Consider the following 27,622-nt stretch of genomic DNA (forward strand, 5'->3'; position numbering starts at 1 on the left):
TTTGCCCATTTATATATTTTGTTTGTAAAATTTGGATAGGTATGGGTAAATTTGAGCAGTCTCTCATCCAGATAATTTAAAGACCAGATCAACTTCATTTCAACTTCATTTCAATTTACGTTCATTTTTCAATGAATGTAAAATTCAAGGCAAAAATCCTTGAGACCTCAATTGCTCTTCATTGTTCCCCACAGCATTATGAAAACAGAAACATGCAATTGAATTAGAAGACTTTGCTCAGTTTTATAATTGTTTTTAGAACCTCATCAGTATGGAAATCGCAATTTTGAAAGGAATGGAGATATTACTCCAGATACTTGAACCACTGCAAATATTTTTATACAGATCTTAGGCAAGGCACTTGAAATTCTGTTCTCCTCAAGGTGCTGACATAAAAGAATGGTTGTTAGAATACAATAGTTATCTTACTAGAACAGAACTAAATTAGAATTGAAATCACACATTCTTAATATATATGTTTATTAAAATAGGAACACCCAAAAGAAACCTACTTCATTTTTGGTCCGTATCTCCACATGCATACAAAGGTTCAAATGTTAACAAGTACAGTCTAATAAATATAATCCAGCAAGTTCATAAAAACTATATTCACTTGTATATTCTGTGCTGTAATAAAATTCAGTTGCATGTCAAAAAACAGTTCCCAATATAGGCATTTATTTCTGTTGACCTTTCTTAAGTAGAAAGTTACATCTAGAATACAACTAAAAGAAGGAAATATGTTTCTCAATTTCAGTTGAATAGAACATAAATTTTGATACAGCTTTCGTGACAACATGCATTGAAACTAAAATAATAGGACCGTAGTGAAAGAAATCCCTAGAAGAAGCTGTTAAGGAAGCGATCCAAACTATCATTCTGGAGATCATCCTTCACAGCTATTTCTGTTTGGCAAGCTGCATTGGTAGATTTCCCTTCTTTTGAGCTGTTGATAGGTTGGTAGGTTTCCCTTCTTTTGAGCTGTTGTGGAGAATTTGGCCTAAAAAAGGGTAAAAAGACAAATAAATAAATATGCTTCTACTCTTCCTTATGGATACCCCCAAATCCAGAGAGGGGACAAAATTTAATTATTCCATAATATCTATTTTTAAAATCCTAAATCAGTCTCTCTCAGTGCAATTAACTGATAGACTACTACATATTATGTATTATGCTATAATGCAAGTTGGTTTCAGTTTAATTGAATCTGAACCCAACCTTGGTTTATTCAAAATACCATGGTTAAAACAATCCTATTTAATACAGTATATGAACCTCATCATGTCACTCTTCCCATTGCCAGAAAGAAAGTGTCTTTCATATGCAACGGGAATACCCCAAATTAAGAGGGAGAAAATAGACAAATTCCAAGTTACTGTATATACTTATTAAATATGCTATTAAGAACTTTTTAAAAATCAAAGATTTTTTTAAAAAAAATGCCAAAGCAAAGATGGACACAACCAACTGAGATCAGGTTCAGATATATTATCTTAATTATAAATTGATACACTATCTGGATATAATCACAGAAGCTAGAAGGTATTCCTAAATAGGAAAAGCTATCATAAAGCTTTTATGCTTTATGATCATAAAGCTACAGGTAGTCCTTGACTTACAACTATTTCTTTAGTGACTGTTCAAAGTTACAGCGGCACTGAAAAAAGTGACATGACCATTTTTCACATAACCATTGCAGCATCCCCATGGTCGTGATCAGTTCAGATGCATGGCAACTGGTTTATATTTATGATGGTTACGGTGTCCTGGGATCATGTGATCAATCACCTTTTGCAACTGTCTGACAAGCAAAGTCAATGTGGAAGCCGAATTTGCTTTACAACCATGTTTCTAATTTACCAACTGCAGCGATTTGCTTAACAACTGTGGCAAGAAAAGTCATAAAATGGGGCAAAGCTCACAAAACTGTCTCGCTTAGCAACATAAAGTTTGGGCTCAGTTATGGTCATAAGTTGAGCACTTCCTGTACTTTAAAAGTGTTATTCAACAAAACCAGGAAATATAAAATAAAAATAAAATAAAAGTTTTATATTATATAAAAATATAAAATATTACCAGTTGTCTGAAAGAATTTGCTCCTTGCCTATTTCAGGGCTGCTAGTTTTACAGGAAAGCTGCTTTCTTCTAAAGAGGTCTGTTGGGGTACGGCATGGTGTGATAAGAAATTTGGGGTATGGTGTACAGATGGGTCTGCCCCACTTTTTTACTCTGGGTGACTCTTCACAGTCTGCAGTCAGAGAGAAAAAAAGAAGTTCTGAAGTTTACTGTGTAAGATTAAAGATTTGTTTTGTTTAGCATCCTGTCTAGCAGAGATAGATTTCTCAGCTAACCTACAAGCAGAACTTTCTTATCCCCACCCCACCCCCACACAAACACCTCTGACTCCCCACAGTTGGCATTACAATAGTGGTAAGCTACTACCATAATGAACATTAAGCTTAGTTGATATTCTTCGGGTCAATAGCTGCATTCACTAACATTGCAGATGTAAGTTAGCATGAAAAAAGGAAAGGCAAAACATCATAAAAGGGGGCATGGTAGAAACAAACAGAAAGTTATGTATCTTGATAAAAATGATTAACTGGAAGCTTCCAAAAGCTATAGAAACGGAAAAACAATTCAGAGAGATAGCATACTTTTATATGGTAATATGTTTACCATACATACACACTCATCAAGTGTTTACATCAATCAAACATATTTCTGAAGCACAGATTTATGTAAAATTTATCCATGTCTTAAAAGACCCTATTCAAAATATTTGAATATCAAAATATTTGATTTGACAAATTTCCACTTTTTGAATTTCTGATTCTTTATTATAACAAGACATTTTATCCAAATTGCTAAGAATCAATGGCAAATTAGAAGGCATTTGTCAGCCTGGGAGTTGCCCACCTTAGCTGTAAACTGCCTTTAGATCTATCTCCAAGAATTGGTCCATTTAAAAAGAAAGCTACCTAAAACTATGTCTACAACACCTTATGGAAGTGCATTTCAGAAGGTAAGCTATGTTCTATATAAAGCAAATTCCATTATATTGCTCCTGACTTATGACCAATAAATAATTTTGAACATCCAAGTTCTAGCATTACATACTAAAAAAGTATATTGTCTGCATTAGGTTATTTGAAGGACCATCTTTTCCCAATCTGATCTACCCGGCCCACCAAAGTGTGGAGGCAGGGAATGCTATCGGCCCCCTCTCTAAATTTAGAGATCCATCTGCTGAAACCAAAAGAAAGGGTCTTCTCCATGGTGGTTCCCTCCCTATACCTCCCTCTGCATCATCCCTGCAGAGATAAAATTGGCCCCCACTTTTGACACACTTTGCAAGGCTGAGAAGACATGGTTCTGCCAATGAGCATAGGAACCCCAGAATGATAGGGAGGCCATCAATCATATATTGTTCTCACCAGTGAGGTGGGGTGGTTATTGCTTTTTGTATTTTTTTTTCCATTGGGATTTTATTCTTGTAAGCCACCTGAAGTCACTGGGAATGAGTTGGGCAGACATAAATTCAAATTATAAACAAACAAACAAATAAACGTAGCTTCATAAATTTACATAGTATCCACACTCACTTATTTTTATAATCAATTAACAAATAAATGATCTTTTTAGTTTTTCTTGTAAGGCATATGGATTCTAGCCCTTGATCATTGTCCCTTTCTGTTGAAACAAATGAATATGTTACTGAACCTGGGACATTACAAAATAAAGCATCTTATCCCCTGGGAGACCTGAGATGAAATTAGAATGGAAAAGGCACTACACCTTCAGAAAAAGTGACCAGCTTCTGGAGTAGAAAAGAAGGCAAGAGAATAACAAGGAGAAAGAAGAGGGAATAAGGCAGGGACTATGCACAATATAAAATAAGGAAGAATAGTTTTTTTTTTTTATTCCTCCAAAGCAAACAAATGTTGCCCTAAAACAACTATTATCAAGAGGGAAATGCTTGTGGAAATTCCAGAATTGGAATGTGGAAACAATTTGTGGAGATGGATAGAGATACATTAATCATTTGCAGCTCTGATTGTTGGAATCCTGGAGATTCATCAGTATAATCTCATTGTCACCACTTGTCACAGATCAACATTCCCCAAAGTGCTATTTTCCAAATCTGTTGTTATACATCTTCCAATAGCCACGCTATACTAAGCTTAAGGAACTGTCATCTAACACATTTTGATAAAAGGCTGGGAAAGACTCCATCAAATGCTTTCTCCCAAAATTGTCCAGAAATGGCAATTAATATTGAGATGGAAGAGTATTTTTTTTTCTTTATACTGGATTTGCAGAGGACGGGGGCAGCAGCTCTTCTGCAACAGATGCTTTACTCAACTGAAATGCCTCCTTTCACAGATACTGAGTAAACTCCACATAGGGCAAAGATATCTTGGTCCCTATTTGCAAGATATACAGGACTTAGAAGGAAGGCAAAGTTTAATTCGTAGCATCAATGCCAAAAAAAAAAAAGAATTAAAACCCAAAGTAGAAACAGAACACATCTATAACTGCCTTTCGCAGAGTCTGTCCAAATGGAGACATGTCCTCCAGCAATTGCAAAGGACCTGGTGAAGGAACAGGGGAAAGGTAAATGGTAACCTCTATAAATCTCAGACTACTAATCCAGGCTCCATGTTTTGGAATTCATAGAGCTTGAATATTCCAAGAAATGTGAGTCTTTTTCAGCAAAGCTCTACAGCAGCAGTCCCCAACCTTTCCGTCTTGGCAGATCGGGGTGGGGGGTGGGGGAGAGGGGATGGTTCTATGTGAGTGGCAGGCCCACGCAGGAGTGCATGCAGGTCCATTTACGCAAGCAGAAGATGCACCCACCACTCACACAAATGGAACTTTGCACGGGCATGCAAGAATCTGCTGCTCACTCAAGAGGAGCTGCACACGAGAGAGCACCCAAACAGGCTAAGGCCCAGGACCCCTCCTCTACAGCATTACTTGACAAAATGGAAGAACCAAACATAGTTCTTTTAAGAACCAATCTGATGTTCTCCAAATGTATTAGGCTACAATATCTATCGTCCTCAGCCAGCATGTAGAAGCTGGGAAAGGCTTAAATATATCACCATTTTAAATATCCCATCACTCCCATCACAATGGCCTGCCGGATGCCTCCACCACATTTCCCAATACCCCCATCACATCAGCTGTCCCACTTAGTCATGCTAAGTATGTTATGGATCCTGCCAGTTAAAAGAATTTGGATTGGCAGGGTCCAGGCAGAGAACCTTTTCTGCTGTTGCCCCTACCCTCTGGAAAAACCTCCCCCCGAGAGGTGAAGCAGACCCCTCACACTCCTGGCCTTATGAACCAGTTTGAAGACCTGGCTCTGCCAACTTGCATGGGAATAACAAAATGACACACAATCTAGGAGTGGTTAGTGCCTTGAAACCCCTCCCCAACCTTTAAAAATTTATCTTATCCTTCTTTTTACCTCGCTCCATTTATATATTTTACTCTTATCCCAACTTCATCATTTTTAATAAATAATTAAAAGTGGCAAACATACATAATGCTCCTTTCTCCTATTTTCCTCACAACAACCCTGTGAGGTGAGTTGGGCTGAGAGAGAGTGACTGGCCCAAGGCCACCCAGCTGACTTTCATGTCTAAGGCAGGACTAGAACTCACATTCTCTGGGTTTGTAGGCCAGGGCTTAACTGGCTCTCACCCATTTCTCCTTTTTTTTATCATACCTTGTCTTTTTATATTGTTTATATGCTTTTATATTTTAGATGTACAATTCCCAGAGTCACTCTGAAAATGAGATGGACAGTACCTAAATTTGACAAATAAATAAATATTTGTTTTAGAAAAGACTGTAGAGCCTTGGTGGCACAGTGGTTAGAGTGCAGTACTGCAGGCTACTGCTGCTTGCTAGCTGCCTGCAATTTGGCAGTTCAAATCTCACCAAAGTTGACTCAGCCTTCCATCCTTCCGAGGTGGGTAAAATGAGGACCCAGATTGTTTGGGGCAATATGCTGACTTTGAAAACCACTTATAGAAGGCTGTAAAACACTATGAAGCGGTATATAAGCGGTATATTGCTATGTCTAAGTGCTGTAGGTGGCCATAGGCAACTGTTTAAAGATATTATTTCTTTGTTCAATTTAGCTTCTGCCTTCCCTTCAGGAACTCAAAGTGGTGAAATAGCATTCCCTCCTCCCATTTTTCCCCCAACAACCCTGTGAAGGGAAATATACAGTAGTTACCTTGCTCTTCTCCAAGAGGAAGTGGTGCAGAAAGTCGCCACTTAGTATTTCTCCTGTCTAGTTTTGGCAGTGACTTCAAAAATTCTTGCTTCAGGAACTGAGCCTTCTGTTCTTTGAACTGTTTCCTCTATCAAGAAACAAACAAGGCATATATTTATTAGGATTGTGCAGAGCTTTGGATTCAGGACGCAACCATCATAAATATGAGTCACTTGCCAAGCATCCAAATTTTGATCACATGACCAAGGAGATGCTACAACTGTCGTAAGTGTGAAATATGGTCATAAATCACTTTTTTCAGTACCATTGTAACTTTGAACAGTCACTAAATGAACTGTTGTAAATCAAGAACGACCTTCAGAAGTTTCTTTTGGGGCCTACAAACATATTCAAAATTTGAGAATAACCAGGGAGCATTGTTACTAAAAGGCTGCCATGTGCCATTGTCACTAAAAGGCTGCCATGCGGCCACGCGAGTGGTTATGGGAGCGACGTGGCGCTCCCATGTGACTCCCCTCCTGCACGAGCTGCACTGGCTCCCTGTGGTCTTCCGGGTACGCTTCAAGGTTTTGGTTACCACCTTTAGAGCGCCCCATGGCCTAGGACCGGGGTATCTACGAGACCGCCTTCTGCCACCAGTAGCCTCTCACCAACCAGTACGCTCCCATAGAGAGGGGCTTCTTAGGGTGCCGTCGGTCAAACAGTGTCAACTGGTGGCCCCCAGGGGAAGAGCCTTCTCTGTGGGAGCACCTGCCATCTGGAACGAGCTCCCCCCGGAGATACGGAGGATTACAGACCTGCGCACTTTCCGCTGTGCCCTCAAAACATTCCTATTCCAGCAGGCCGGTCTGGCCTAACCTCTTTTTTAAACTGTTTTTAAATTTTTTAAATTTTAAACTTGTCTTATAAATTTGGGGTGTTTTAAATTTTGTTTTCTGGGCCAAATTATTTAATTGTATTTTAATGGTTTTTTAACCTTTGTATTATATGTATTTTATCTTTTGGCTGTTCACCGCCCTGAGTCCTTCGGAGAGCGGTATACAAATTAATTAATTAAATAAATAAATAAATAAATAAATAAATTTAATAAATAAATAAATTTAATAAGTAAATGTAAGAAAAGATTCTAAATGTTCTATCTCTCCCTCATTTACTCCAAGTTACTTAGCTGCTTCTCCCCTGCCCATGAATATTGGTTGATTTTAACAAAGATGATGATTTTTTTCTTATGGGCTACTATTACTCCTAAACACGAAGGGAGAAGTCCAGATGAAAATTGACTGTAGGTTTTAAAGAGGAATTGCTGCTGTTGGCTATAATCTAAAATTATCAACTTGGCCTCGAGGAAGCGGGGGGGGGAGGGGATGATGACAGTTGTCTACCTCCCATCCTAGTCGAATGGCTGCTTCAGTAAAGTTCTTCCGTTCCACTTCAAACGTCTGTTTCTGCTCCTCAAACAGCTCTCGCTCCTCCTGTAGCCGCTGTTGTTCCTCTAAGAAGTAAGAACCCTTCAGGTGGGCAGGCAACTCTGAATTGGCAGCAGACATCAGTTGCTCCTGGAAATAATTTTTTTTGAATTAAATTTACAAACAGATCCATAGAGTTCAAAAACATGAATTTTTCATTATAGAGAGGCCAAGTCTTTGTTGCAGACCTACAGTTAAGCTATTGTTTTACAATAGCTTAACTGCTACAACTTTCCTCAGCAAATTAGGACGTATACTTTGACAAGGATGATTGGAATTCTGCCATGAAGAGTGAAGTGGGTCTTTCACAGAACTACAGCTCCCAGCATTCTTGGGAAGAACAATAAAGCTATTAACTAGATGAACAGAGTGTCTTTTGTTGCATGAACCAATAGAGGGAACTAGAAGGCTAACAAAAGGAAAAAGAATGAGAGTTTCTTTGAAATGCCCAACCTATGAGAATGAAAGACATTTTCAGTGTTTAAGTAGGTTTTATAGCAGCATTTTACTTACTGTGCTGCTAAATCGCTTTTTTAAAATAAAACATTCTTTTTTAATAAATAAATAAATAAAACTTTTTTAAAACATTCTTGGACTCATTCAAAAAGGCTGTTTATATGCAAATAAATATTCTGTGTTTGTTAATTCAGTAACTGAATATGTAATTAGGAGATATCAAACTAATTTCTTCTTAATTCTAGACTGGATCTCTCCTTGATAATTTTCCATCTGTTACTTCTTGTCCTGTCCTCAGGTACTTTGGAGAATAGGTTGACCCCCTCTTATCTAAATTCAAAACATCAACATTAACCCATCAGGTCATTTTTTGGTATGGGGTTGCTTTCTCCCTTCTCTGAATTAGAGGGTAAATGACAAATACAAATAGTTCTCCTTACAACTACCAGCCTTTGATATCCCAACTGCACAAAAGGCTAGGAATACCAGGAGAGAGCAAAGCACTTGGAAGCAGCCATTTACCTGGAAACACTGCTGCTGCAATGCAATCAGCCCTCGGCTCTCTTCAATCTCTTTCTTTAATTTCATTATTTCCTTGTCATGATCTGTCACAATGACCACATGGTTTGGACCATCTCCTTCAGACATTTGGCAACTAAGAGCTGTGGGAAAAGATAAAAATGGAGACTGGCTTGATGTACTTCAGGAACCTGGACTAGGAAAAATTTAGCCCGCATTCAGACACATAGACACACAGAAATGTAAATACTGGAATCATATTTAAGTGTTTTTGAAACTAGTATTGCTTGGTTAAAGAGATGTGGTGGCCTAGCAGTTAGGATGCTGGGCTTCTCAACCGGAAGGCTGGCAGTTTGAGACCCAAACACCATGTGATGAAGTGAGCTCCCATCCTTGCCTCAGCTCTCACCCACCTAGCAGTTCAGAAGCATGCAAATGCAAGGATATAACTACCGTGTTTCCCCAAAAATAAGCCCTCCCTTGAAAATAAGCCCTCCCCAAAAAATAGGTCCTCCCTGAAAATATTTAACCGCATGCGCAGCCGGTCCCCACCATTTCCTCTGGTTAGGGTTAGGGAGACAGAGCTGGAAATCAGGTAAGACAGCAAGAGGAGCCCCATCTTGCTCCACGTGCCCCAAAATAATAAGACCTCCCCGAAAATAAGGCCAAGCACTTATTTCGGGGTTCAAAAAAATATAAGACAGTGTCTTATTTTCGGGAAAACATGGTAAGTATCACTTTGGTGGGAAGGTAACGATGTTCTGTCAGCCTCAATGTATAGTCATGCTGGCTACATGACCATGGAAGCATTTTCACACAATGCTGGTTCCCTCAGCTAGGAAACAGAGATGAGCACTGCCCCCTAGAGACAGACACGACTGACCTGGGAAATCTTTACCTTTACCTTTATAACTTAGTTAAGAGAGTTGGGAAGCTGGCTCTATGCCATTTAATGTTTATCTCTAATCTTTCTTTGTATTGCAAAACAATCAGAGTTCTATCTTATAGGCTTGTAAACTAGGTCAAATTGTGAAACTGTAAATAGAATCAGAAACGTGCATTTATCTTATACATTCTTTTTTTAAAAAGCCAACCTTGCAGACAACCAACCTTATTAAACCCTTTACAACAATCTGATGGTTGTTTCACTGGTTGTCTTCCACCCCATGCCTTCATAACAACTGTTAAGTCACACTGGAGCCTAGCAAGAACCCTGGGCCATGTTTTGATTATAAGCAGCTATTTGTTTTCAGTAAATATGCCTAAATGAGAGGCTTGTTCACTCATAAACTTGAGTTTAAATTGCTTTTGGATTAGATCCAACTAGAAACAAAGCTCACTAAAAGAAAAACAGTAAGTCCCATGCCAGGTCAACCTGGCAAAACCTGCCCTTCACAGCTCCTTTGTGAGTTAAGTACACGACAAGGGGAGATTTCTCACACACCACTTTAGTGCCAATTCCAGAACACCATACAATACTTTACAGCTGCTCTTAGCTTATATATATTGCTGTTAAATTATTTATGGAATACCACAAAATATGACAGTATGAAGCATTACTTTTCAAGATTCCAGCTGCTGTCTGTTGCCATCCTGCACATAGTTTACCTTTGTAATGGAACATATTGAATAGCTCAGATTTTGGGGATTCTCCCCTTTGGCCTTTCTTCCTTTCCATATATTTATTGTGCTGCTATAAACCTTTGGTATCCTCTGTATTTGTATGCATATTACAGTTTTGATTAACTAAACACCAAGGATACACTGGAAATAGAGGGAAGGAAAAAAGATCTGCCTTTCTGAACAGGCCAGAAATGCCAGCATTCCATTCTAGGATCTAAATGCCACCCTTGGATGCTCCTCCCAAACAAGCATAAGAGGATCTTCTTTGCTCCTTCTCTGCTTGGCTATGTTATACGTTATTTGCACATGGAGCTTATTGTTCTTATTTATTTTAGGGCAATTTATTGTTATTTTGCAATGTTGTTATTAGAACACTTTAATCCAAGTTCAAGCGCAAGAAATCGGGAATGAGGGTTGGGTCCAAAATGAGTACAAGTTTATTCCATGCTACCTCTAAACAAGAATCTGAACTACTAGTGGGAAGGCAAATTGGTGGTAGACAAAAGTCAACAGAATTCAAGGAAGGCTGGACTTAGATGTCCTGTGCACATGAAGGGATTCCAAACTAATGATATGCTTGACTCCTCCCTCAGGCTTGGTCTGATCACCAGGTTGCCTGTTGATTTAATATTTTTAACTGTTTTCTGTGGTTTTTTTTTTTTAGTTTTGTGCATCACCCAGAGCCTACTGGATCAAGTGGCCAATAAATTTAAATAAATAAATAAATAATTCAAAGTGGCAAACAAACAAATTGCAAAAAGTATACCTTCTTATCTCATATCACCTCCATGAATACATGCAATTGCCTTTTAGAATTAGCATCATTTAGTCTCTTATGATAACAGCAGTGAAATTCTCTTTGAAGACTATAATGTGGGAGTTACTGTACCTTGGTTATGAACAGCTTTTATCGTATTTCTGAGCCTACCCCACTGTTCCTGGAAGGACTTGTATGGACAACTTTGCTCTGTGCCCTTGAGACCAAAAATACCAAAAAGATTAAAGGAGGTTAACCAGAAGGTAGAGCAATGGATACTCCTTGCTTAACGACTATTAATGACTGCTTTAAGTTATAATGGTGCTGGAAAAGTGATGTACAGTACATACAACTTGTACTTGCCCAGGGTCACATGATCATTATTCAGGGGCTTGGCAACTCTAGCACATTTATGACAGTCACAGCATCCTGCAGTCACATGTTTGCCATTTGCAATCTTCTCAGCCAGTTTGCAACAAGAAAAACCAATAAGTAAGCTGACAGGGAAGGCTGTAAGTCGGGATCACGAAATGTCTTGCTTAACAATAAATATTCTGATCCCTATTGTGGTCATACATTGAGGACTACCAGGACTACCAACTGCTAGAAGTATCCCTATGACACCCTTACTCTGGCACTGCCCCCATCGGTGGCCAGCATCTCTTCCAAGTCTTGGGTCACTTCATTCAGCAACTGTTTCAGTTTGGCGTTCTCAAAAGCCAGGCCCTCTTCTCGTTGTTCCTGCTTAGCCAATTGAATACGGTAGAGCTCTTCCTCCTTTCTACAACAGTAGAAAACAAGAATATACAGCTAAAATATTGCCAGCATAAAGCGAAATTAGTTAATCACTAATTTTTGCAAAAAACTGAAGTTCCTAAAGCATTCCATTGCGTTTTTGGTCACATGATTCAGCTCAGTACTTGATCATCTCTTAAATAAAATGTGAGCTCAGTTCCTAGCGATGGATACATACATGTTATTTTCTTGGCAACTATATGGGAGCCATTTGCTGTTGCTTTCTTCTGGGATTTTCCCAACTTGCCAGGTTCAGATATAGTTGTGGATTTTTTTTTTTTTCATTTCCCATCCAATTTCTAACCAGGTCTGATTCCATCCAGTCTTTTCCAAAACTGATTGCATAACAACCTGTTGGAGCATTATCATCTACTTTATCATTTGTAATTCACCACCCTAGGTATAGCTAGGGTTGTGCATACATAGTAGTTTCATGCCACTCCTAGAATGGTCCTTAGGAATCACCATGCCTAGATTTGAATGTTATAGTTGAAAATGCACGATGGATGAAACTTAGCAAAATCTCAAATATGTACAGTGCTCTCCGTTTCTTTATAAATTTCAGAGAATATTTCTCTTCTATAAAATGCTTCTCATGCTGAGAGCCACAAAGGTATTTGGGGGCATAATCTAGGTTTATACCTATTCCATAATCTCAATATGGCATATCTCCCATAATGATTTTTTTTTTTAAATTTGATTTATATGCCACCCTTATCCGGAGACTCAGGGCGGCTTACAATGCGCTAAGCAATAGCCTTCATCCTTTTGTATATTTATATAAAGTCAGGTTATTGCCCCCACAACTGGGTCCTCAATTTACCTACCTTAGAAAGGATGGAAGGCTGAGTCAACCTTGAGCCTGGCGAGATTCGAACCTGCAGTAATTGCAGGCAGCTGGTCTTAATATCAGGGTGCTTTTAGACCACTGTACTACCAAGGCTCTGATTATTGACTTTGTTGTATTACAGATATCCATGCCACCTAAATCTCAGGTTCTGTCCTCCTCTTGGTAGGCCAAATTCTTCCAAAGGTTTTGCCCAGCAACATCTTTCTGAACAAGAGGGGGAGGTAAATGCCAGCAACTTACCTGCCCAGAGATCTCCCAGTTTTCCAAGTGGCCCTCTTGCCATCCATCCGAGGAAGGGCATTGAGAATTTCAATTGCTAGGAAATAGTAAGCCATATGCCTAAGTAGTGAATCCACTCACCTTCCCCAGCCTACTTCCCCAGATTTGACACCCAAAATCAGAGGGTAAACATTTGCCTTCAAGTTCTGCTAGCAAAAGCTCCACACCTCTCTCTTTCATTTCCGCTATTTAAATTGCAAAAGAAACTTCTCTAGTTTAACATTTCAGAACTGTCATTATGCCTGCTTCTCATCTAGCCAGTGGTTAAGAGACTGTCTGGTGTTTTCCCAAATGTCAGAATATAGCTGAGACAACGGTAGGGCTTTCTTGACCTATGCACTTAATAAATTCAAGAAAGGAAAAAAAAACAGACCCAGGAAACTACAGACCAATCAGTCTAATATCAATACCTGGGAAGATTCTGGAAAAGATAATCAAAAAACAGATCTGTGAACAACTAGAAGCAGGTTTGTTAAAAACAGATCATGCCAAACCAATCTTATTTCATTCTTTGATAAAGTAACTAAATTAGTAGACCGGCGAAATGCTATAGACATAGTATACTTAGATTTCAGTAAGACATTTGACAAAATAGACCATAACCACTTCTTGGTAAGCTAGAAAAATGTGGAATAGAGAATATCACCGCCAGATGGATTTGTAGCTGGTTGACAAATCATACTCAACAAGTAGGTCATAAAAGTACTACATCCACATGGTGAGAAGTAAGCAGTGGGGTACCACAAGGCTCCATTTTAGGCTCAGTACTCCTCAATATTTTCATAAATGACTTAGATGAGGGAATAGAAGGGGAACTCATCAAATTTGCAGATGACACTAACCTGGCAGGAATAGCCAACACCCCAGAAGACAAGCTCAGGATCCAAAAAGATCTTGAACAATGGGCCCTATCCAACAAAATGCATCTTAATGTGGAGAAAAGCAAAGGTTTACATTTAGGCAGGAAAAATCAAAGGTATAACTACAGATTAAGTGAGACCTGGCTCAAAAATAGTAGCCGTGAGAGGGACCTTAGAGTCCTAGTGGATGATCATTTGAATATGAGCCAGCAATGTGCAACAGCAGCCAAAAAGCTAATACAATCCTGGGTTGTATAAACAGAGGCATAGAATCAAGATCACGTGAAGTATTAGTGCCACTTTACAAAACCCTGGTAAGACCACACCTGGAATACTGCAACCAGTTTTGGTCACCATACTACAAAAAAGATGTTGAGACTGGAAAAAGTTCAGAGAAGAGCAACTAAGATAATCAAAGGTCTAGAGACTAAACCATATGCAGAACGGCTGCAGGTTTTGGGTCTGGCTAGTCTAAAGAAAAGAAGAATTGGGGTGACATGATAGCAGTATTTCAGTATTTGAGGGGCTGCCACAAAGAAGAGGGGGTCAAATTATTCTCCAAAGCACCAGAGGGCAGGGCAAGAAACAATAGTTGGAAACTAATCAAAGTGAGAAGCAACCTAGAATTAGGGAGAAACTTCCTAACAGTGAGGACAATAAACCAGTGGAACAGCTTGCCTCCAGAAATCGTGGCTCCTTTATCACTGGAGGTTTTTAAGAAGAGACTGGACAGTCACTTGTCTGAAATGGTATAGGTTCTGCTGCTTGAGCAGGGGGCTGGACTAGAAGACTAGAAGTTTCCAGGAAATCCCTTCCAGCTCTGTTCTGTTCTGTTCTGTTCTGTTCTGTTCTGTTTTATTCTATTCCATTCCATTCCAATTCTTATTCTTATTCCTATTATGTTTTAATTCAAATATAATGTATGTCTGCTAGCACTCATTGATAGCTGGGCTATCCAAGACAATAATATTATGAACATTATTTTTTTTAAAAGAAACCTACTATTTATTTATGCAGTATTATTTTAGAAACCATGCATATCCTTAAGATCACATTTTCCTGCAAAGACCCTTGCTGAATTTAAATCTCAAAACTTTCCTCACTAGTAATCCTTATATCTTAGCCCTTGTTGTACAAAAGTCATGGCTTCGTGGCTGGCTAACAAAGTGCATTTGGGGAAGGGAAAGAAGAATACTTTGAGTCTTCTTGTTGGTTTATGAATAGCTGATTGCATTTATATTTTTCTCAGGTACAAGTCTTGGAAATCTACTAATAATTGATTAAAGCTGGTTTGATCATATATGTATACCTCCCCAAAAAATGGGGCGGAGGGGGAATGAAGCACAGTAAAGTTATACACAGACTTTAGCAGGAAAAGCTGATTATTTTCTGCTCATTCTAAGATCAGCACAAGCTCATCTTAGAATATGAGTGAAATAAGATCAGTGTCCCATGATCCAGGAGCCATATCAGGGTTTCCAGATGGTTCTGGTACCAATGTAACAGCAAATAATAAAAGGGCCTGCAATTCCCCACACACACACACTTGTAACTGCTCACTTACTTCCTCTCTTGTCTGTCTTGTTAGTTAAAATCTGGCTCATCTTGTCTTTCAGTCGAAGCAGTTCTTGTTCCTTCCTCTTCATTTCATGACCATGCTGGTTCTTCTGGTTAGCCAGAGAACTGAGGAGCTTGGTGATCTGCTGGGAGAACACACTTACATTCAAAGCTAGGAGAGTAGATAGGGTCTTTCTGCAGCTCCCTTGATGGACTAGTTTTCCAGGAAATCCCACAATCCAAGCGGTCTTTCCTTTAATAGACCACTATCAACTTTCTTTCTCTCAAGCACAAGACATAAAATGCTCCATGGGCCAGCAAATTTCAGGCCACACAGTGATATATGAAACAAACAAATGAAAAAAGCATTGTATTGAGGGGGGGGGAGATTATGGTAAAGGAGGAAGAAAAAGCATCACATATTTATTCAAGGACAACATGCTTCTATGAAGTTTTTAAGTGTTAAGTGTAGACAATTTTAAAGCCATTGATTAGTAACAAAGTTATCAAATAAAACTGTATACATTCAAACTAAAATATTTTAAAATCAAATCTCATTCACCTAATGCCCAACATGACTGAATCAAGTAAATTTGCTACTTACTACCAGTCTGTCATTATTTATCTGTAAAAGGGATACAAGGACCTAAAAAACTTGCCACATACCGTTAAAAAATAACATTCAGGAATAGAAAATAATACATTTAGTCTCTACTGCATTTTTAAATTAACTCTCAATACTTCCTTCTTTGTTCTATCTTAAGCTTTTTTCCCTTTTTTTCTTATCACAAATACCGTACCTTTTAGAAAATTTTCCAATTGGGTAAAATAGTAGATTCTATTATGTTCTGTTATTAGTAGTGCCTACCTACTTTCTGATCCTCCTCAGTTTGAACTGATCTTGTCCTTATTCTTTATTACTTGTTAAACCAGGAATTTCTTCTATTTTTTGTCTTTGTACTACAGTATTGCTATAATCATTATCTACTGAAATCTATGCTAACCAATATGTGTTTTCATACAATTTAAAGCTAATATATTTCAGATAATTCATGTTGCTTTTACTTGTTTTGCACAGTGCCTAGGTGCACTGATGCATTATTAACTATATTAGAATATTAATATACAAAATCATTAATCAAATCCATCAGTATTTGTTTGTTTTGCTTGTTTCCCACCTTTATTATTTTTTACAAATAACTCCAATACACTTTCCTCTTCCTATTGTACATTCTTTTAGTATAAATAAAATCTTAGCAACTAAACCTGGACAACATTTATACTTATGGAGAGAGTCCAAAAGGGTGTTTACAGTGTATATACTTGTCTGCATTATGACTGTGAGTGTACAGGTCAAGTCAAACCCAATTTAATGACACCTTCTTTTGCTGTACTGCATTTAAAGTAATTCAAAGATTAGCCTGTTTTCTTACACTCATTTTCTCTAACCTGTGCTTTTCAGATATGTTGGGCTAAAAGTCTTAGAACTTCCAATTTTTCTAGGCTCTACACATTTCATCAGGATCAGGAAATTTGTCTTACAATGTTCAATAGTAATCATTAATAATATAAAATTTATTAAATAAAAACTAGAAAATGGGATTGTATCTAGGGCTAAAATGAAGGATTTGCAATACAGGTAGTCCTTGACTTACAACCACAACTGAGTCCAAAACTTCTGTTACTAAGTGAGACATTTGTTAAGTTAGTTTTGCCCCATTTTACGACTTTTACTTGCCTCAATTGTTAAGTGAATCACTGCAGTTGATAAGTTAATAACCCGGTTATTAAGTGAATCTGGCTTGCCCATTGACTTTGTTTGTCAGAAAGTCACAAAAGGTGATCACATGATCTTGAGACACAGCAACAGTCATAAGTATGAACCTGTTGCCAAGCATCTGAATTTTGATCACATTATCATGGGGATGTTTCAAGGTCATAACTGTGAAAAATGGTCATCAATCACTTTTTTCAGTGCCGTTGTAACTTTGAACACTAAATGAATTATTGTAAGTCGAAGACTATGTGTAAGTTAGCTCCAGATGGATCAAGAGTGATGCGATAAGCAATCTATGGGAGGCTGACCTGTACATCCCTCAAAGATGCTTTTTTACTTTTACTTTTACTTTACTTTTATTTGATTTATATACCGCCCTACTCCCGAAGGACTCAGGGCAGTGAACAGCCAACAATAAAATACATACATACAAAATTTAAAAAGCAGAAATAAAATTGAATTAAATAGTTTGGCCCAGACAGATTAAAACCCCAATCAATTTAAAACAAATTTGAACTTTGAGTATTAAAAATATTAAAAATATTAAAATATTAAAATTGTTTAAATAGAGGGAGAAAGTTAGGCCAGGCCCGCCTGGTGAAATAAAAAGGTCTTTAGAGCGCGGCGGAAGGTGCGCAGATCCGGGATCCTCCGTATCTCCGGGGGGAGCTTGTTCCAGATAGTAGGTGCCCCCACAGAGAAGGCTCTCCCCCTGGGGGCCTCCAGTCGACATTGTTTGGCTGACGGCACCCGGAGGAGCCCCTCTCTATGAGAGTGTACCGGCTGGTGGGAGGCTATTGGTGGTAGTAGGTGGTCCCGCAAGTACCCAGGTCCTGAGCCATGGAGCGCTTTAAAGGTGGTAACCAAAACCTTGAAGCGCACCCGGAAGACCACCGGGAGCTAGTGCAGCTCGCGCAGGAGGGGTGTTACATGGGAGCGCCATGTCGCTTTTCTGTTGCTCCTATACTTTTTGTTGACCCAAGTGCCCAACACTTCCTAGCAGGCTGCATCCATGTTAACTCAAGAGAGAAGACGTTTAATAGACTCATCACCTTATTTATTTATTTATTTATTAAATTTTTATACCGCCCTTCTCCCGAAGGACTCAATATTAGAAGGGCTGATTCAATCATTTTTCCCTTGCTTCACTCACTTCCTCCTTCTCTTCTTTCAGCATATCATTCACGTGTTTGTTTTTGTTTTGAAGCTGTTGTTCCTTATTCTGCACAATTGCAATTTCTCTTTCAAGTACTTCCACACGTTCCTATGAGGGCAGGATGTGGGGACAGACAAGAGAAAGAATCATAGCTAAGAATTAAATCAAGTCTCCTGCCTGACACCAATATAAATTACTTCATTAATTATATTACAGAACTAAGACATTGGTATACTTATTACTAGGAATGAAATCCTCACTGGAGAAAAGGAACATTATCAGCAGTAATTCCAGGCTTGGAGAAAATAACAACAAAAATGTACAATAATATGATTGCATAAGTGTGCATTGTAAGTGGCTGCTTTGGGGCTGCTTTTCTTCAGCTGGAACTTGGGTCTTTAGTCAAGGTAGAGGGAATTATGAACAGTTCCAAGTATCAGTCAGTTCTGGCATAAAACCAGGAGTGCTCTACTACTGTAAAATGCTGATCATGAAGAAGAATTTCACCTTTCAATACAACAATGACTCAAATCATACCTCCAAATCAACAAAAGAATGGTTTCATTAGAAGATCAAAGTTTTGGAATGGCCCAGCCAGAGCCTGGACCTGATTCCAATTGAAAATCTATGGGGTGACCTGAAGAGAGCTTTGCACAGAAGATGCCCTCACAAGCTGACAGATTTGGAGCACATTTACAAGGAAGAAGGGAGAAGATTCGCAAGGAAAGATGTGCCATGCCAATAGGTTCCTACCCTAAAAGACTGTATGCTGTCATAAAATGTTAAATATGTTATGTTAAAGGTGGAAAAATATCTGAAGTGATTTTTCTTTTGATCTGATTTTTTTTTACATCTAAAAAACCTGGCATTCTAACAGGGGTATGTAGACTTTCTATATCTACTATGCATACACTGTATAAAGGAACAAGTGCATATATCAATACTGCTGTATATGGCAATAGCACTTAGACTTATATATCACTTCACAGTGCTTTACAGACCTATCTAAGCATTTTACAGAGTCAGCCTATTTCCCCCAACAATTTGGGTCCTCATTTTACTGATTTTGGAAGGATGGAAGGCTGAGTCAACCTTGAGCTGGTGAGATTCAAACTGCCGAACTGCAAGTAGCCAGCAGTCAGCAGAAGTAGCCTGCAGTACTGCACTCTAACCACTGAGCCACCATGACTATTCCCGATTTTTCTTTTTTGCCATACAGGACAACAATAAACTGATATTCACTTTATTGTACTGATGTATTGCAGGAACAGAATGGAAAGGGCCAGTCATATCGCTAGTTATTAATTTAATGAAATACTGGAAGATATTAATAACTATCTTTGCCAAAATTCAAATATTTGCCAAAAAATCATGTGCATTTTGAAATGGAAATATGCCCATTTTAATCAGTTGAATGACAATAATTTTATTTATATAAACAATCGAGGAAATAGTGTATCAAAACTTGCAGCTGCTCTATATCAATGATTGCCAAATATAGTCACAACTCTTTGCTACTACTACTTCGATAATTAATGCCAACCTACCATGAATATTCACTTTTCTGAAGTATTCCCAAGAAATTATCTCATAATATTTTGGAGTAATGAGTAAAATGAAATTGGGGGGAAAACATTCTTGTTGTGACTCCCATGTAAACACCATATCTTTACTTGTGTAAACAGAGAACACTAAATTTTAAAAACCTTTGCATTTGACAAAGTTTTCTGGTTAGGTAGATAGTACAAAAATATCTATGTAATCAAGCAAGTGAAAGAGCTTTTAAGGCTTAAATTGAATTCATGCAACTGTCCATCTCCTTAATTATTCAGGATTACAGTATACCTATCTCTTCACCTGTGCTGTCATCACAAGTAAATCCAAAACTCTACCCAGCCTGCTTAGAAAATTGCATGGCTTGGGGCTGTAGGCAGGATCATAGATATATTCAAAGTCCCCAGTGTCCCTGTTCCCAGACAGAAGAATCTAATAGACTGCGATATGACTAAAGCCTTCTAAGAAATATTAATATTCACATGTATCCCCCTTTAGAGCATGTAAGCATCAGGAAAGATATTATACAACAATCACTATGTATTGGCAATGGACAGTTTGAGAAAAACATACATACTACTTCTATTTATAGATCTAGTTTATGATGAAAAGGACACCTGAGCAATCCACATTTATATTATATTACTTTTGGTAATTATTAGAACATTGTAAATCGAAAGGTACTCTGATGGAGCTGTTGGACAGGCAGGCAGGCAGGCAAGAAATTGGGGAATACTCCAGGATTGTCCCTGTTAGCAGACTATCTGAAAGGATAAATTCTGCAGCATGAATTCCTGTTCATTCCAAAATAATTGTACATAAATTTTCTTGGCAGATTTTGCTTCATTGCCATTGGTTTGGGTTGTTGTTGTTGTTTTTAATGTTTGGATTCCAAAGTATCTTTGGTTAGTCACTGATATTAGCTAATACACAGGCCACACGCATTACAGAATCTAGAAGTTCTGACCTTGAGTTTACCCTGCTGTTCCCTCAGATAATCCAGTTCTTCATCCCGCCGCATCTTCTCTGTCTCCATGTCACCTAGCTTGGCTGATGCACTTTGGTACAGATTCAGCAGTCTGCAAGCCCCATTAACCAATTCCAGGATGTCAAAGCCGTGCTCAATACCATCTCCAGAACCATCATCCTTATAAAGGGCAGGGAATCCCAGTACTACCAATTCCTAGGCAAATGTACAGTTGAAACATAGAAGAGGTAATAGCAATACCAACAGCAATACATTTGGACTTATATATTGCCCCATAGTGCTTTCGAACCTTCTCTAAGTGGTTTATAGAGTCAGCATATTGCCACCAATAATCTGGGTCCTCATTTTACTAACCCTGGAAGGATGGAAGACTGAGTCAACCTTGAGCCAGTGAGAATCAAACTCCAGGCTGTGGGCAGAGTCAGTCTGCGATACTTCTAACCACTGCGCCACCAGGACTCCTAAAAAATTTCACAGAGTGCTTGTCATTCTTAAAAAACAACAAGCATAAGAATACATAAGAGAATTAAGTACCAACTTAGGTTAATAGTAAATCAAACATGAAGATGAAGAGATCACATAGAGATGAGGTATTAGGAATATAGATATAAGAGATACGTTAGAATAAGAAAGAGAAAATGTATAATTCTGAATACAGATTACCATTGCGACATGTAAAGATGGATTTTTGTTTAATTGTTTGTGTGTTGTGTTGTTGTTTGCATGTTTGTTTGTATTGTTTTCTTTTTTTTTTTGTTTAAAAAATGTTTAATAAAATATATTTTTTAAAAAAAAGAATATACAAGAGAAACAGGATGGTATCTTTATGTCAGGGCTGTCATACTCCCAGCCCGCAGGCCGAATGCGTCACGTACTGACCATGCCCATGCCTGGTTTAGCGAAGGGAGGAAAAGTCCCAATACATCACATGATGCTGCTGTGACGACATGAGCTTAACATCCCTGCTTTATATGATACACAAATGTGTTACAACAATTCCAATAGGCACAGCATCCTCAAGGTTTTAAGACCTCAACATATAGGCCAAACAAGAGAGAGAGAGAGAGAGAGAGACAGAAGAGAGAGAGAAAGAGAAAGAGAAAGAAAGAAGGAAGTGTGGTAGTTTGTACTTAACATCTAAAAATGTCACTTTTAAGATCTTACTAGAAATTGATTTTCTTCTCCTTATAAATTATAATTGAAGGACACCGCACTCTATGATATGTCCATGTCCAAGCACAAGGAAACTGCAAACCACTTTTGCAGATATCCACCGTTTTCTGCTTCCAAGTTCATGAACTTGAATGTATTAGCCCACCCAGGCCAAGTCCACCAATTAAATTTGTCTTTCTTATATGATAAAAAGCCCAATTCAACCTACAGAACATCCGAGCTCCTAAAGAGTTAATAAAGGCACAAAAGGCCCACTCAGCTCCATTCATTTTCCTCTCATTATTTTTCAGCTAGCTGCTCAGTTTTTGTAGCTGCTCCTTGATCAAGTTACTCATTGTTTTTAAGCAATCCTTTTCCAAGCACCAGTACAATTCTAAAGGATCAGCTTTCTATGAGACTTTAAAACATTGACCAGATCTAGATTTGTTCTCAGCATTATCAAAATACCAAAATTACAAATACTTAAAGAGTGTAATTGAGTGAAATTCCTCACCAACAGATCTATTTACAGGTAGATGATTTAGTGTAGCTTTTCTGTTAGCAAGTTGATACAATCACTTAGAAATTAACTTTCTGCCAAAAGTTACATAAAAAAGACTCTTAATATTTTAAAATATCTCAGCAAATGATTAGAAGGCACACGGTAGTTGCACACTTTAAATTATTAGGGCTATGTAGCACTTCCAATTCAGATACTTGGAGTTCCTGGAGATAAAAATTTAGAACCTGTCTACAATTCCAAAACATAAATGCATTTTTTCCCAGAATGAGGCAGTGACTGCAAAAAAAAAAAAAAAAGGCCTTTCTCTCTTTGGTAAGGCTATACAACAGAGATCAAGAGGCTTATGCTAGACTAACATATGGCTTTAGTGATACTTCATAGCAGCTCATCTACATGGAAAATGTGTAGCTTTTTTTGGTGGGGGAAGGAGAACCTTGGGGGAAGAAATGGTGGACTGAAGACAGCTCTGTGAAAAAGAGAGTGATGACTATGGAACAATGAAGAGCTGGTGACTGAACCGGCTCTTCCATAATTAATTCCAGTCCAGACAATGAGAGCATCTAAGTCTGTCCACAAGTCCTTGCAAGGAGACCACAAGATAGCAGTTTGGTGGATTTAGCACTCTGGGAGATGGGGAAATAGACATCTTGCTCAAACTATGGTTAGTGTCTTTGAAAGAACATTAAACTTGCATATTTTCTTTCTAATCACTTTCAGAAATTCCTTGTTAATTGCTCTTCAGCTATTACGAACCTTTGGACTGACAGGTTTTACAGTACCAGGTGAGTTTCTTTCAATCTTTTGGGGAAGAAGTTTTAACTACAAGTGTAAGCATTTTTTTAAAAATAAACAGCAAAAGGGTGATTGAAATTCTAATGTTGGAAAGCTACAAATAAACTAAGGGTCCAGAGAAGTTTGAAATAACATTTTAAATGATAAAGAATCCTTCCCATAGGAAAATGCTTTTGCTTTGATTTTTTAAAACCACTTTATCTTTTCTGTACCTTTTACCTTTTCTTTTTATTCTTTCTGTTTTTTTAAGTTTGTATTAATTTTTACTATTGTTATTCAAAGTTGTCCCCAATGAAAGCAGTAACTAGCAAAATGTTCGAAGTATCTAAAAATTCTCTGAACACATATAACATATGAACAGATATGGCTGTTGCTATTTGTGGAACTTGACATAATCAAATGAACAGCAGAAAAGGCAGTGGAAGGACACATCAACATTCAGAAGACTTGATGCCTTTTCATACATACTCTCCTCTGCCCAGAAGATGCCTACCTTATTGAGGTAGGAAATACAGTGATCCACATTATCACTCCAGCAGACAATATTATCTAACTCATGAAAGTTTCCTTGTAGCTCCAAAGAGTCAGTGAAGTGGGCTGGACTGAATGCAGACTCAGCTGATGAAAAACCCAGCTCAGATATATACTTGCTCATGAAGCACTGTTCATCTACAAGGAAAAGGACAAATAAAATACAAAAGGATTGTATACAAAAGGGGTTATGACCATTAAGAAGAAAGAAGAGCCCAAGGATATTGAAAGCAAGTTATCATAGTTGGGGTACCAATCATAAAACTTTGTTAGTCCTAAGAAAGGAAATATTTTCTAATGACTCAAAGTAGGGAAGAACAATGTCCAGGCAACTTGCTCATACCAAGAGTCATTAATTTTGTTCTACACATTTGTGTCCTGCCACTAATACACAACCAGGTCTGAATGCAAGCCATCCACTCATGCATACAGCACAGCAGATGGCAGCACTACCAAATGTTAGAGATTCCCCATCCAAAAATACTAGGCATTTAATTAGCTGTTGGATGGAAATCCACTGAAAAACTTATAGTAGCTAAAAAGTTAAGATGGGCAGTTGAAAAATATTTTCTAAAAAGATAACAAATCACTTCTGTATTGCTGCTGGGAAAATTATATAGATGTATCTATGAAATTAATCAAGTGCTGAGTGCAAATCAAGGGAATGGGGAATGGACAACTGCATTCTGAAACCATAACCCCAAGCTTTCCAGTAATCAGACTAGCCTTTCTTCCCAGCTACAGTATAATAATGTAGACACTTCAGTAATACTCCTTTTTCTTGTCAGAGGAGGAGGAAGAGTTGGTAGCCATAAAGCAACAAATACAAAAGCCAATGCTGTAATAGCAGATGTCAGAAAAGGATTATAGACACCCAAACTCAAACCTCCATTCAGGCAATGATTCTTACAAGGTTTGTGTTTGGGGTGTTTAACAACTGGATTCATACATTGCATTCAGCCCTGACTTATTAAATAAACCAAAATATGTTTGGGTTCACACAACATGCTCATCTAAACCATCGCTTACTAACCTCAACAGCTGGTTTTAATAACATACTGTACTCAGTCAAACACCCATGAATGGAATGATTATAGTAGGTGTGTGAACCTTCTGTACTTATTTCTACAACAACAGATTAACAGGACTACCCCTGTGGAAGTTCAGCATACAACGAATAATCTCATTATTCTAAGAACAGAGTAGTCAGCATGCATAGCTCTTGACTTCCCAAAGAAAGGGTGAAATGAAATTGACCAAATTAGCAAACATTGATGGAGAACTAAACATTAACAAATATTTGCTCCTTTATAATGCCTTTCCAATTAGGATTAGACAGTTACCTGCTAAAAACTCTGTTCTCGGTGTGGCTGGGATGCTTAAAGGTTCCATTTTCTCCTTAGCATTCATTCAGACACCTTAAAAAAAACCAAGACATGAGAGCTCCAAACCCAAAAAATCCCCTAAGGGGAAAATGGTGAATTACTTCCTAATGTTGCTTTAAAAAAAACCCACTACAGAATATGCATGAAGTTCCCAGACATGAAGTCACCCTCCAAGTGGACTTGACTTTAGTCTGCAAGAAGATACAAGATGGCTGGCAACTCCAAACAAGGAGGCTCAGTCAGTGGTGAAATCCAAATTTTTTTACTACCGGTTCTGTGGGTGTGGCTTGGTGGGTGTGGTGTGGCTTGGTGAGCGTGGCAGGGGAAGGATACTGCAAAATCTCCATTCCCACCCCACTCTGGGGCCAGCCAGAGGTGGCATTTGCCGGTTCTCAAAATTTCCACTACAGGTTCTCCAGAACCTATCAGAACCTGCTGGATTTCACCCCTGGGCTCAGTCTCTTAAATAAGTACTGTTTATTCATTCATGTTAAATTTCTTTAGAAGTTGGGCTGTAAGCACATTAAATAATAGCACCAAAGTTTATGCAATAATCCAGATTACATTCAAAGGAGACTCATCTTCACTGAACAGATAACCAACCGTATGTCATAGTAAGCATATTGGTTATGTTTATAGCTTATATTGTTTATTGTATTTAGTGAATGGTCTCCTTTGAAGGTATAGTACATTGCTGTATGGCAGCATGCATATTGATCAAACTATATGTTGATGTTATTTAATGTATTTACATCTCAACTCTTAAAATTTTGCAAAGCAAAAATATGAGCAAATAGTAAAGGGCTTATATCCAGATCTTCCTCAGAGTCCTTATCTGATCATTCTCTCTGCATCAGATTGAAACATGATTGCCATCTTTTCCAACAATTTTATTAATTTGGGAGAACAAATATTAAAGAATCCAAATATGATGAGTGCTTTTCTTCATCCCAAAAATCTGAAAGCGACATTATACATTGGAATGCAGTAGCCAAAAATTTTGAAAGTTGTATTTTTCTTTTTCTCTTTTGGTATTTCTTCTGATCTGTGCATGAAAAGGCTTAACTAGAAAACATACAGGCCAAAATTTGAGGGAGAAAAAACCATTCACTTTTTATATATCTTGCACATGTACATCTTTAAAGCCAACTGAACCTTAAGTTGTTGACATATTAAACCAAATTTAACCATAGTTTATAAAAACACAATTGACTGGGTTTACCACAACTGTAACAAGCTAGCTATATTTTAGTAGTCACAATCCACATTTGTGGTAACTGTCACAATCATTCAGTGAGTTAAAACAATCTTCAGTCCTCTCCTCCCTTCACTCTCTCTCTCTCTCTCTCTCTCTCTCTCTCTCTCACACACACACACACACACACACACACAACACGCAATGTATTTAACTACAACAAAAAGCTGAAGGACCTAGACCCATTCCTCATAAATCTAGTTCTCCAAACTGCCTAGTATTTATAGATCGTCCAAAGAAAACTATAATTAAAACAATAAAACCGTAGAAATGACTATAGAAATTATCAGTATAATTTCGCCGATTTAAACGGCGAAGTGTGATAATTTAGCCCAATGTAACTCTTTAGAGTCTCCCCCAATGCCGATTGGTGAAAAAGCCCACCACGCCGTCCCCAGCCGAGACTCGCCAGCTGTAATTGAATTCCCTTCGAACGCCTTTTCTAAAGTCCCCGCCCTTCGGCCGCGCTCTTCGCTATTGGATAAAATCCGAATTCGGGAGGTATTCTGCTTTGAAGGCATGCTGGGATGTGTAGTTCCACAACATCGATTTGCTAGATATGTGATTTGACGTACATAAACCGTGAAAACAGCAAATCTGCTTATTGTCCTCCTTCAGCCTGGGGAGGGACCAACCTCAACATTTTCACAATCTGCTCTACCGCAAGAAAACCAAAATAATAACTGTGAAAAACCCTTGAGCTTAAAGATCGAATCTGCCAAGAGAATGCCTTGGAAGATAGAGCCAAGATAGCAGTGACTGCTTTAAAACTTAGAACGACATGAGATGAGATTACATGGCCATATTTTTAAACGACCAGATGCCATTTATTTTAAAGAACATCTTTTATCTTTTAACAGCGAAAGAATAAACCACCTGCCAGAAATAAAGGTCATAGAGTACTGAAAAACAATTACAGGTAGTCCTTGGCTTGTAACAGTTCATTTAGTGTCATTCAGTTACAATGACACTGAAAAAAAAAGTGACTTTTGATCATTTTTCACACTTACAACTGTTGCAGTATCACCATAGTCATGTGATCAAAATTCAGATGCTTGGAAACTGACTCATTTATGAAGGTTGCAGTGTCTGGG

At 38.1% G+C, this 27,622-nt stretch overlaps 1 protein-coding gene across 2 annotated transcripts; it reads right to left on the reverse strand.

Moving 5' to 3' along the window:
- Positions 1–463: 463 nt before the first annotated feature.
- LOC117675602 (afadin- and alpha-actinin-binding protein A-like) lies at positions 464–26,989 on the reverse strand. 2 transcript variants are annotated; one of them, XM_034434427.3, is made up of 14 exons: positions 26,913–26,989; positions 25,232–25,306; positions 23,851–24,026; positions 20,870–21,085; positions 18,346–18,456; positions 15,423–15,558; positions 12,960–13,035; positions 11,705–11,855; positions 11,207–11,291; positions 8,698–8,837; positions 7,636–7,809; positions 6,254–6,380; positions 2,077–2,248; positions 464–1,000 (listed from the first exon to the last, which is right to left on the reverse strand). In XM_034434427.3, the coding sequence occupies exons 2-14, from the start codon at positions 25,296–25,298 to the stop codon at positions 841–843; spliced, it is 1,791 nt and encodes a 596-aa protein (XP_034290318.2). In that variant the 5' UTR covers positions 25,299–25,306; positions 26,913–26,989; the 3' UTR covers positions 464–840. The 2 variants fall into 2 exon arrangements, with proteins under 2 accessions (XP_034290318.2, XP_034290317.2); XM_034434426.3 differs by having other exon boundaries at positions 15,423–15,561.
- Between the last annotated feature and the right edge of the window lie 633 nt (positions 26,990–27,622).

Source organism: Pantherophis guttatus, chromosome 2, assembly GCF_059756535.1.
Source record: "Pantherophis guttatus breed Tessera chromosome 2, ASM5975653v1, whole genome shotgun sequence".
In the NCBI taxonomy this organism is placed as follows: Eukaryota; Metazoa; Chordata; class Lepidosauria; order Squamata; family Colubridae; genus Pantherophis; species Pantherophis guttatus.